At 42.9% G+C, this 12,909-nt stretch overlaps 1 protein-coding gene across 1 annotated transcript in view; it reads left to right on the forward strand.

Annotated features, from left to right (window-relative positions):
* Nucleotides 1-12,909, forward strand: part of RBM25 (RNA binding motif protein 25) — an 83,976-nt gene that overhangs the window by 21,512 nt on the left and 49,555 nt on the right. Inside the window, exons 6-8 of the mRNA XM_082275757.1 lie at nt 449-609; nt 1,436-1,624; nt 9,246-9,332. Of these exons, the coding sequence (XP_082131883.1) occupies nt 449-609; nt 1,436-1,624; nt 9,246-9,332 (437 nt within the window). The remainder of the gene's footprint in view (nt 1-448; nt 610-1,435; nt 1,625-9,245; nt 9,333-12,909) is intronic.

Consider the following 12,909-nt stretch of genomic DNA (forward strand, 5'->3'; position numbering starts at 1 on the left):
AAATCTATCCCTCTGTGTAATGAATCTATATAATAGGAGTTTTGCTTTTTGAATTGAATTACTGAAATAATTGAACTTTTTGATATTCTAATTTTTTTGAGATGCAGTGTTTATAACTAATCTGTGAAAATAAGCTGAACAGTTTTCATTTTAAATCCCATTTACTACTATATTTAGCCCGAAGTCTTTTGTATACACACAAATGTTCATCTAGGTATTTGTCCCATGAAAATAGACAGCTAGTATTAGGCTTGCAGTGTCAACTTTGGACAACCTACATGTCCATTTTAGGGCAAACACACACTAGATGCTAATTAGACACTAGATGCTAATTTAAAAAAAAAAAAACTTGCTTTTTGACGCAGTTGTAAAGTAGACATCATCCTCTTTTATATCATTTAGATATTACATTGAGTGTTTGATTTTTTTTTTTTTTTTTTTTTAATAGCTTTTGGGTTTTGTGAGTATAAAGAACCTGAATCCACTCTTCGAGCTTTGCGTTTGCTTCATGACCTGCAGATTGGAGAGAAGAAGCTTCTTGTGAAGGTTGATGCGAAGACAAAAGCCCAGTTGGATGAGTGGAAAGCAAGCAGGCGTTCTACCAATGGGGTGCGTAACAAATAATTTTGTCCCTGTGCAAAATAGACCATAGAACACTTCTTGTGTTTGGTTTGTTGTGTTTTTTTTGTCAATAGTTAAGATGGGGTAGTTCTTCTGTCTTTCATTCATTTTTGATAACTTCACTGGGAAGGTTTCTTTTTTTAATTTTATTTGTGACAACCGCTAAATAAAAGGTACAGGGGTCTCTCATGAACAGGAAGATGGGGATCAAAACGACTTGATTACACCAACAAGCCGCACCAATTGCATGGCCACTTGTATGCACTGTGCGTGTGTTTTTTTTTTTTTTTTTTTTTTTAACAAAGCTCTATTGAAATGTTCCTGACATTTTAATAAGTTGCAATAATTTCAGCTGCATTGAGATTCAGTTCGAATTGAATCTTGCTGTGTTAAAAAAAATGCATGCAGTACTTATTTTTTTGCTTTTCTCTCTCTTCTTTGGCACACTCCAGTGGTGTGAATTGTTTTTGCCTTATTTGTGTTGTGGCTGTAATGGCAGCCAATAGCATCTGGTATGAATGAGCCCTTAAGAAAGAAGAAACCCTTTACAGTTTCTAACCCTCTCTGTTGTACTACAACATAGAAAGCAGGTACAAAGATTTTGGGCCATGGGTGCCTTTTTTCTTTCCTGTTTGCACCTTGAAATGAGTGAGTAATTCATTTTCAGTGATTATTATGGCTGCATTTTAGCACTGTGGAGCGCACCATAGGAGAATCTCACAATTCTAACAATATTCTGAAATTCACATTCTAGTCATGGTTCATATTTCTAGCATGAAACCTTTAAGAAATGTTTGTTTTTTTCATTATATAGACTGCCCGGCCTGAATCAACAACAGAGGAAGACGATGACCTTGATGAAGAAACAAAAAGACGAGATGGTGTCATCAAAGGTGCAATCGAACTCCTAATAAAAGAGTATTCCAGTGAGCTAAATGCCCCTTCTCTGGACTCTGACTCACATCCCAAAAAGAAAAGAAAGGATAAGAAAGAAGAACTATCGGTAAATTAAGTTAACTTTTATCATTGCATTGTAAGCATAATTAACTGATAGAGGCATAAAGTGGTAGTTACCTGTCTTTTGTGTAAACTGAAAGGCAGGATTTTTATAACAGAAGAGGCCCTAGACCTCTTTTCTGTCATAAATGACCCTCCTGCCTGTCAACAGGTAATGCGATCTGAGCCACGCTTCGGCAGCTCAGAATGTGCTTATTGCCAACTCTGCATGCCGTGGTGAAGTGACTCCTGCAGCCTGGCGGCTATTCAAGCGCCCGAAGAGTTGGAAACCCGAAAAAAACATAGAAGCGCTGTGGACCACCGAGAACCTTGACAACCCTCGCACGGCCTGAATCCTCAGATAGTGAGGAGGATTCCTCCACTTCTACAACTGCGCACGAAAAGGAGCTGGGGGGTGCACTGATTGTATCTGTGCGTGAGACCTTAAAGTTGGAGGTCGCAGCTGCAACGGAGGCGCTGGTCTCCTTTGGCACTCACAAGCCATCCAGAGCGGCAAAGGTGTAACCTTTCCCTCCTATTTTGACAAAATTGTCACTACAGAGTGGGGAACGACCAAAGCGTCCCCTTGAGGTCCCTAAACGCTTTGCTAGGTGATACCCCTATAAGGAGTCCCTCCTCAAGAAGTAGGCTGTACCACCGGTGGTGGACCCTCCGGTTTCCAGATTGAACAAGGCAACCATGATTTTGGTTGAAGAGTCCCCAGCCTTTAAGGACCTGGCTGACAGGAAGGCGGAGGCTGTGACCCGTAATATGTACACCCTGGTTGGTTCGCCATCGCTTGATTGGTGCTACCCTGGATGACCTCATTAAAGGTCTTACAGGGGGGAGGAAGAGTACCTTCCTTCCACAGGCCACTAAGTGTAAGGACCCTCGTTGTAGACGTGGGCCCTCCTCGGCTCATAATTTTTATTTTTATTTTTTCATCCCTCAGGGTCGACTGACAAGGGATCGAAGCCCTAAAGGGCCTCCTCTGGAGGATCCAAGCAAACCTTGATCTGAAAAGTCAAAAGCGGGCTTCTCTAGACCCAAGGCCAAGGCCCCTTCAGCTTGAAGGTGCGCCGTCACCGATAAACTGGGTGGGGGGATGTCTTCGCTGGTTCCCGGACCCGTGGACTTCCCCAGTAGAAGACAAGTGGGTCCATGAAGTCATACGGTCCAGCTACAAGATCAAGTTTCTTTCTTGCCCTCCAGGAAGTATCTTTCTTTCCAACGTGCGACTGTTCCCGGTCAGTTTACAGGCTCTTTGGGGCGGTGCAAGACCTTTTACTTCAAGGGGTGATCGGACCATTTCCAGGGGTTTTACTCAAACCTGTTTACAGTCCCCAGAAAGGAAGGCAAGGTGTGTCCAATCCTGGACCTCAAGGTGCTGAACTGCTTGTGCAGGTGCAGAAGTTCAGAATGGAATCGGTACGCATGGTGGTGGCTTCCCTGCATCAGAGGGATTTTTTTGTTTCTATTGATACAAAGGACGCTTACCTTCACTTTCCGATATGTTTCGGTCACCAGCGCTTCCTTCGCTTTACCATGGGAGAGGCGCATTAACAGTTTGCGCCGTTACCCCTCGGTCTTTCCTCCGCTCCTCGGGTCTTCTCAAAAATATTGGCCCCGATGGTAGTATTGTTAGGTCAGCTGGGGATCACGGTCCTGGGCTACTTGGACAACCTTCTGAGGACAGAGTCTATTACTGCGCTGATGAAAAACCTGGAAATCTCCATACAGACCCTGAGGAAGTTTGGCTGGATTACGAATCTTCAGAAGTCTGCTTTGGTTCCTTCCACGAAACTAGACTATCTGGATCAGACTTTGGACTCAGCCCTAGCCAGAGTACTCCTTTTTCTGGACAAACTTCAGAAACTGCAAGCTGCAATTTGTCTCCTGCTGTCCAGCAGATGGTCATTTCCTCCGGACTTGCATGAGAGTGCTGGGCCTGTTGGTGTCTACCTTCAAGGCGGTCCCATTTGCACAGTTCCATACGATTTCCCTGCAAGGAAGATTCCGATCAAATGAGACAAGACTCCGCAGTCTCTGGACAACCAAATCCAGCTGAGCCGGGTGCAAAAGGGTCCCTGATTTGGTCGCCACGTTCTAGCAGAGCAAATCTTTCCTCCCCTTGTATTGGACAGTGGTCACCACAGATGCCAGCCTGTCAGGGTGGGAAGGCGTTCTCTACAGTAATTCTACTCATGGGGGTCTTAACCCTGGCAGTCCAGACTACCAATCAATATCCTCGAGCGATCAGGCTTTGCCTGGAACATTGGACGGATACATCTCCAAGGATGTCAAGTGCGCATTCAATTGGACAGTGCCACAGTTGTGACTTATGTCAATCACCAAGGGGGCACAAGAAGTGCCCTGGCGGCTCTGGAGGTAGCCGGCATTCTCAGGTGGGCAGAAAGTTTGTTCCAGCTCTTTCCACAGTGCACATTCCTGGAGTGGAAAACTGGGAGGCGGATTACCTCAGTCGGCAGGCGTTTGACCAGGCGGAATGGTCTCTTCATCCGGAGGTGTTACATTAGTTGTGTCTCCGGTGGGGCACCCCCGAGGTGGATCTGTTGGTGTCTCGGCTCAACAGAAAGGTGCAGAGGTTTGTGGCACGGTGACGGAATCCTCTGGCGGACGCCACAAATACTATAAAATATAATACTCTGAAACTGTTGAACCTAATGCCAGTAAGTTGCCTAATCCAATTGATGCCTTTTGTATTCAAGAGCTGGTTGAGTTTCTGAAATTTTTGATATTTTATTTCAACATCAATGCTTCCATATAGAAATATTTATTGAATACTTGAAGAAATGTTCTGGCCATGTTGACATTTTGCTTGACTTTGAAGATGCAAACGAAAACTGCAGAACCAGGTAAAATGTATCTAAACCCTGAGAGAATACTGTAATATCGCAGCTTATTTCTGTGACCCAGATTAAATAGAGCTTAGAGAGGCGCTCTAAGTAGAGGGAACGATACTCCTGATCGTCAGAAATAGGGGTGCTAGCATTCAAGCCCACTAGTCCAGCAGTCCAAAAATCACACCCTCCAGATGCCTTTCACCTCGTCCACCAAGGGCCCCTTGGTGTGCAGGGCACAACATCGGGGACGTTGTTTGGGAAGCAGAGCTGGCTGAGGCCGTCCTACACTTGTATTCACACTGGGAGTCTGGCATTCTTCATGTACATATATTGTAGCCTATTAGTTCTCAGATCTGGTGACTGCAATAGTTTTTCAGCTTTTTTTTTTTTTTTTTTTCTTCTTTCATCTGATTGTTGGTAACCCTTCCTGCTCTTGGGTGACACTGCTCATTTACTTCGCAGTATCTTTGAAGGAGCAGCGCTGTCAGCATTCGAACTGGCTTCGGCATGAGTCTCTCTTCCTCCTGGCCGACAGCGCCCACTTTATGATGGAGTGGAGGTCTGTCCTGAGCAGTGCCCATTCTGTTCCTGGTATGGCATGTAGCTGCCCCCACTCCTGGAGGGTTTTTAGGTGGACGTGAGTGAATGTGAACCCCTCCCTGGGACCCCCCTCCTTTCCCTAATTTTGATGGTCACTTTGGGTCTTTGGGCGATCAGGTGAAGTTATGAGTTGGCTGTTGCCACATGCTCTTAAGGGGGGGGGGGGGGCTGGTTGCAGTTGCTGCTAACTGGGCTTTCCTGGTGTGCAAAGGAGGGATTGAGCGGGGTTCCCTGCCACCCTGGGGGTTGTTGACTAGGGCGGGTATGTCCTCTGGGCTCCATACGGAGGTTGTTTGGCTGGTGGATGTTAGCTGAAGCCACTGCCTCCCGTTTTGGGCATCCAAATCCAAATATTTTTAATATGCTTAGCACTGTATATGTACAATATTTTTTATAGATATGAATAAATTGTGATTCTTACACATACTATGGTGTCTGTACTGCCGTTTTAAAAAGACCCACCAGAAGGAGGATTTTCTTGTTTGTACTCATACAGGGACGTGGCAGCCGACAGTCGGGTGCCTCCTTTTGGCGGCGGCCCCAGTGCGTTTAGCTGAAGCCCCCACTCTTCCTTTGGGCTTCTGCCGGGCTGGGATCCATGCACTTGCGACTGGGCCTCCACAAAAATGTAGGTCGTGGCATGTGGCCTGCTAGGCCATGTGGTGAGCTTGGTGTCTCCCTTAGAAGGTGTAGCGCTGTGGGGGCGCTTCATTTTTCAATGACCGCCATTATTGTGTGGGATACACTGCCTGCGCGTATGCGTCATGGCGGGTGGCCTTTTTCAAGGTGGCTATTTCCTATTATGCCCTCTATGGAGGGCTCGAAGGGCGTTCACTATTGCCTGGGGGGGTCACAAGCTCTGACCGAGTGGGCTAAAGTTTTATGCTGGGACATGGAGGGGAAACGGCTTCCCCCCCCCTGTCTTTGCGGATCTGGCGGATCAGTTGGTCCAGGGGCTACAGTTTATCTGTGATGCCTCTTGGATGGGGCTCCTTTGATTTCTTGGCTGTTTGTGTCAGCAGTGGTCCTTAACCGGTTGCCGACCGCCGCACGACTATATACTGCGGCGGTCAGCCCCGGCCAGGCAGAGTGACGTATCGGTACGTCACTCGCCTGTCACTGACTTGCGAGCCTATAGCGAGCGGGCGCGCGCCCGCCGAGGCGCGCGCCCGCCGCGGCTCGTTCACAGGCAAGTCAGTGCGTGTGACCGGCGGACTCGATGTCCGCCGGCCACACTACGATCGCTCCTGTGAAGGGAGAAAGACAGAGCAGCTTGTGTAAACAAGCTGCCTGTCAGTTCTCCCTGTGTAAAAGTAAAGATCTGACCGTTCTACTATGTAGAACGGTTGATCTTTGCTTTTACACCAATAGGAATGTCCCTACACAGTAGAAAGCACGCCCCTAGGACACACTTAACCCCTCCCTTCCCAATAAAGTTAACCCCTTCCCTGCCAGTGTCATTTTTGCAGTAACAGTGCATATGTATAGCACTGATTACTGCAGTAATGTCACTGGTAACCCCAAAAGTGTCAAAAATGTCAGTCAAGGGTCCGATCTGTCCGCCGCAATGTCGCAGTACCGAAAAAAAAATCGCAGATCGCCGCCATTACGCGTTAAAAAAAAAAACACCAAAAATGACAAAAATCTTTCTCTTTGTTAGTAAACGCGATAACTTTTGCGCAAACCAATCAAAATACGCTTTTTGCGATTTTTTTTTTTACCAAACATAGGTAGCATAAAACAAATTGGCCGAAAAATGTTAAAAAATTTTGATTTTTACTTTTTTTTTTGGGGAATTTCATATAAAAAAATGTGAAAAATATTGTTATTTTTGCAAAATTTACGCTCTTTTTTTGTTTATAGCGCGTGATCAAAAAATCGCACAGGTGATCAAATACCACCAAAAGAAAGCTCTGTTTGTGGGAAAAAAAGGACGTCAAATTCGTTTAGGTACAGCGTCGCACGACCGCGCAATTGTCCGTTAAAGTCACGCAGTAAAAAATCGCAAAAAAACCCCTGGTCCTTTAGCAGCCAAATCCTCCGGGGCTTAAGTGGTTAAGCGTATTATCTCGCTGAAATATTTGCCTCGGGACCAGACATTTAAGAAGGCCTTATCTGATCTCCCCCCTCCTGCATGGGATTGCCTGTTTGGAGCTTCCTTGGAGGACCTCATTGAGGGTCTCGCAAAGGGGAAAGAGTACTCTTCTTCCGCAGGCTACCAAGGGTAAGGAGCCCGTCGTAGCCTGCGCATTGGCGACTAGAATTAGCGACCTGGCGCCTGGGGTGTCCTGTCCCTTTTGCGCCCCTCCCACCTCCTCCCTGAGTGCACGGACTACCGTGCCGTCCGAAAATTTCGGCCTTCTTCTGTGAGATGAGAGAGGCTTCCAACGTGGAACTGGCGCCCTCTTGTGGTGGCCGGGAGTTTCACAAGCAGTCACTAATGACTGTTTCCACTGCCTGTTCAATGCTTGCCCATCTCCTTCCCAAGAGGAGATGAGATGACTTCATCTCCCTGTCCACTTACCTTTGCTTAAAGGTAAGTGGACAGGGAATGTGGTTATTATTTTTTTAAATTTAAAAAATAAATTTTTTTTAATTATTGAAATATATATATATATAATTTTTTTTTTATATCCTCTCCCTGCCATGCCACAGCCACACAGCCGAAGACCCCTTTCACACAGGCTGTTCCATTGGGTCCGCCTGTCAGTTTCTCAGTCTCTTCAGTTTCTTCAGTCTCCTCTATGGAGCGGTAATCTGTCGCCATCTGATCCTGTCCGCCAAAAACAGGCGGATGGTGGTTCTATTTTCTATCCATCCCGTGGATCGAATGGAAACAGACTGATGGTCTGTTTCCATCCGATTTCCCTATAGAGGAGAGCGGGGTTCTAGTCGTATTTATGTGTAAATTTAGTATCAGTTTTTTTTTTTTTTAAATAAAGCTTGGTTGGTTGTTTAAAAAAAAAAAAAAAAAAACTGGCTCCTAACTTGGGTATATTCCACTCGCCTAGGAGTAATCTAATGATGATGATTTATAAATATTATATGGTATAGGGTACAGCAGCTGCTGTAGAAAAATGAGTAAATTAGAGGGTAATGGTCTTACTAAAAGGCCAACTACAACGCTTGCTAGTTAAACCCTACTAAAATATCAGTAAAAATAACAAACAGGTGATATGTGATGAACATAAAAACTGTCAGTAAATTATAAATCTGTGATAAAAATTAATAGGTGATATTAATGTAGTGATTAAAGGTGACTTGTGAACAACCTTAAATAAATAATAGTAAAATAATTTAATAATCAAACACATGCCAAGATATGCATCAATGACTTGATAAATATATATGTGCAACGATCATGATTAAGGATAAAGTCCAAAAGGTGACTGTAGTGCTCAAAAATCTTATCAACAGAGTCCTCAGTGATTGTGAATTTTCCAACAAATTCAAAAGGGCAGGTGCTCAGACGTGATTGTCCATGACATTGATTCCTTTCACTGTGTATATGGATAGAGTGAATCACTTACCAGATCTCGTGGGTCCTATATGCCGTATGGCATTAGGACCACTTGTGCTAAGTTGCCCCCTGGGCTGGGATGGCTTCCCCTTTAAGATCCTATAGGCTGGTGCCGGCTCCTTAGGCTCCGGGGTATACGGCCAGTTGAATATGGGAGGAGGAGAAAGAAGCTCCAGATAGTGTAGTATTTCAAATCATAAAGTTTATTACCCACAAAATTGTGTTAGATTGCAATAAAATATGTAAAAAACTAATCACTGGTCAGCGGTGCGGGCTATGCGTTCTCCCTGCAGAGTGGCGAGCTGTACTTCCAGCTTGCGTTCCACCTTGCGTGATGTGACGACGCTCTGCGTTCCATTCTAATGCGTTTCGTCACTTCCTGTGACGTCCTCAGAGATGGGCAGATTCTCTTGCTACTACTGAGGTTGCTGCCTTCTGGGGGAATTCTTTTCATACTATCTAATCTCGTGTTTCCTGCAGGTGGGCGGAGCCATCTCTCTACTGTCGACAGTCCTGGATGATAACTGGAAAAGGGGTTATCAGGTAATCAATTTGTTTTTCTTTTATAGCTCAACTCTCTCTTTAATGGTTTAGACCTAGTGAATAAAAAAGTAAATTAAAAAATATCACTGATATATTTGCAGCAAGAAGACATAAATGCAATAGAAATGGAGGAAGATAAGAGAGACCTTATATCTCGTGAGATCAGTAAATTCAGAGATACACACAAGGTAATTTTCACTTTGTTTTGTCATTCAAAAGAACGTGCTTTTTTCAGATTGAAGAACCACATAGTTGTAGCACAAGCATCATCCCTATATGTGAGAAGATGAATGCAGGCATTGAGGTTCAGCGGTATATGTAAATACTTTCTTTTCTTATTGTTCAGCTTGAACAAAGTAATTCATGGTAGTTTTCAGTTATCAGCTGATCTGCTGTGCCGCAAGAAATTCAAACATTCTCACACACTTGTGTTCCAAATTGAAACATACAGCATTTAAACATTTGATTAAATTAATCTCACTACCATACATTGTCATATCTGTAACACCATCACACTTCACTAATAAAAAAGCTGATTAAATTCAAAGCTTTTTACACAAGTTTTAGTGATTAAAAAATAGATGAGTGGTTTCCACATGTGCCACAATTAAGATGCATGGAAGAATTGTAAATTCCCTTTAAAGCTAATCTATTCATTGACCCCCACCATTATGATAGAGATCATATGGTGACTAATGCAAGATGAAACTCACAGCTTGGAAAGTAACATGGAATATGATTGTAAGTATGAGCTCCTGTTTTTATTCTATATATTTCGGATACCCCCTCTGAAAGAAAAATGTGCAAAGTGGCAACTGGCTTTGCTAGTGTATAATAAACATAGCAGGCTCCCAGTGTCCTTAACCCATTCAGTGTAAGATGTCCTGTTTAGTTTGAACTCAATAATTGGCATGGCTGTATTTATGTCCTTATTAGCTAAGAAAATCTTGTGACTTTTTGGTAACAATAGTGTTTGCACCTTTTTTTTACCCGAAAGGCACTCTGTAAGTATGGCATCTTTCTTTTAGGCTCAGGGTTTATAAATAAAATAATTCAAAGGGCATTTTGCTAAGTTTCGGGTACATGTTCATTTAAAATGCTCTGTTGTGATTTTTCCCAGAGCCAATTCCCAGAGCACAGTGAACCTTTGCATGTTTGTGTTAGGGCTGTCTTAAATAACACTGTAGCCTCCTTATGGGCTGTCAGGGTATCAGTAATGTAGGGGGTGTCCATTTACAGCACTGATGAATCTGAAGACAATAAGGTAAGAGTTTTATTTTTTATCAAGTCCTTTATCTCTCTGGTTTTACTTCCTGTCCTTTTTGTTTTTTTCCTTTTTCCCCACATTCCTATAACAAAGTGCAAGTACATTTAATTGGGCCATTGTAGCATATTCCGCAAATTAATGCCGTAAATTTGTTACCATAGATTGCCATACTGCTTTTTGTCTGATTGGCAGAAGGTATTGCAAAAGCCCCTAATATCACCCTTTAGTTCCTAGATGGTAAAATTTCCTTCTGTCTAATATTTTTGGATCATCCCATGAAACCTGGAGCATGTAATGTAAGTATTGATTATACTGGTTCAGTTTAACTTTTCAATTGCAATACCTGTAAGAGGTAAGTTTTTTTTTTTTTTTTTTTTTTTTGAGCTTAAAATACCCCAAATGGCAATGATTTATGTAGCCCTATAACATAGAATAAATTTGATTATCCATGGTGTGAAGCACTTTGTATTTTTAACTATCCTTCTCCCTTCCTTCCTTTGCCATTCATGCCTGTCCTTATAACCTTTGCAAAACACTAAAACACACTCTGCTACCCCCCTTGCATTTGTGGCCCTATGCATTTGCTTGTGAAAGCTTTCACCTTTCTGTCCTTTCACCTGTACACAATTTTCTTCTGGACTCCGAATACAGCTGGGTATGAAGGTAAGATGTTTTTAAAGATTTATTTTATTGCCTTATTCTGTTAAAACAATGTGTTTTGCTATGCCTGTTATGCAGTAGTTTACTTTAAATTTTCATTTCAGTGATGTTTAAAAACATGCCATTGGAGGGACTTAGAGTATTTGTTAGGAAATGCCATGAAGTGTAAAATATTTGTGCCCTAGAATGGTCTTGTCTGTCTTTGAAAATGTACTTGCTCTTCCTCCCAGAATCATAGCTTGTAGGCAAAGTTAATCCCGTGTTGGAGAGCCATGTCCTAGCTCATCATCTGTAAGTTAATTCAAACAATTGCTAACAAGGATGAATATATGATCTTTGGATGTCTTGTTCCCAATGTGTTCAAGGTACTCTGGGCGTAGACACTTTTGTTTTTCTTTTTTCCACATTAAACTGATATTTTTGGCCATTGCTATGGAACGAATGGATTACCCCTGTAGATTCCATGTTGCCAGTGATTTCCAACCTTCCTGACTGTATCTAAGTTTAGCATCACCTCTGTGAAGAGCTTTGCCAACGTTTGTAAGTGCTGAAATTCTTAGTCTTGCTGTAGGTAAATGTTGCCATTGCATTCAATCGATGTCCACCAATTTTTTTTTTTTTCTTGTACAACTTGATCCCACACCCCCACACTGTGTACTTAGCTGGTACACACTTTTTTTTCTTTTTATATGCTCCAAAGCAGCATTTCATGTTTGTTTTTTCTCTCCTTCAAACATTTAATCTTTTTTATGTAGCCATTTTTGATATAAGATGTAATGGGTGTTAAACTGAAAGCAAATAATGAATCTCAACCATCATTACAATATAATAGTGATAATATGGCTAGCTCTTATTGAGCCTCAGGTCATTCCTCTTGCCTTTCTGTTCTTAGAATAAAGATAGAAGGTAAATGTGCTCTAATTTAAGAGGTCAGGTTGGGCTACTTCTAGTTGGGTAGCACTTCAAATGTTTTTACGCATGTAGTATTTCCTTTGCTTCAGTGGCTGTATTGCAGTTGAGCTTATTGGTGGAAGAAGTAGCTTTAACTTTTCCATGGCACCCACCATACTTACCCATAGGAAACAATTTAATCCAGACCAGTTAGTGTTATCGGAGAGTGACAGCTGCAGTGAGAGAAGCAGCTGCTTCAGCAGGTAAGCTCTATTCTGATGAAATTATTTTAACCACTTAAGGACCGGAAGGTTTTACCACCTTAATGACCAGCCCATTTTTGCGATACGGCACTGCGTTACTTTAACTGAAAATTGCGCGGTCGTGTGGCGATGTACCCAGATATTTTGAAAAAAAAAAATTAACTTTCTGCTGCAAACATTCCTAATTTTTTTTTTTTTTTTAATCAAATTTTTTCATCAGTTTTGGCCAATATGTATTCTGCTACATATTTTTGTTAAAAAAGAATCCCAATAAGTGTATATTGATTGGTTTGCGCAAATGTTATCGCGTCTAGTAACTAGGGGAAAAATTTACGTCATTTTTACTAGTAATGGTGGTGATTTATGGATTTTTAGTGGGACTGCGACATTGCGGCAGACAGATCGGACACCTAACACTTTTGAGGGAACCAGTGACATTACTACAGTAAACGGTGCTAAAAATATGCACGGTTTCTGCACCGACAGTGGCGCAGGGAAGGGGTTAACACCAGGGGCGGTCAAGGGGTTAAATGTGTGCCTAGGGGATGCTTTCTAACTGTGTGGGGGATTTACTTACTGGATATACACAGAGACCTGTGTTTCTAAATAGGAGGAACACATCACTGACAGAACAGTGGTCTGCCGTGTTTACATCGGCAGACTGCCATTCCCTCTCCATGGGGA

The sequence above is a fragment of the Pelophylax lessonae genome (genome assembly GCF_965119305.1).
Source record: "Pelophylax lessonae genome assembly, chromosome: 13".
Taxonomy (NCBI): domain Eukaryota; kingdom Metazoa; phylum Chordata; class Amphibia; order Anura; family Ranidae; genus Pelophylax; species Pelophylax lessonae.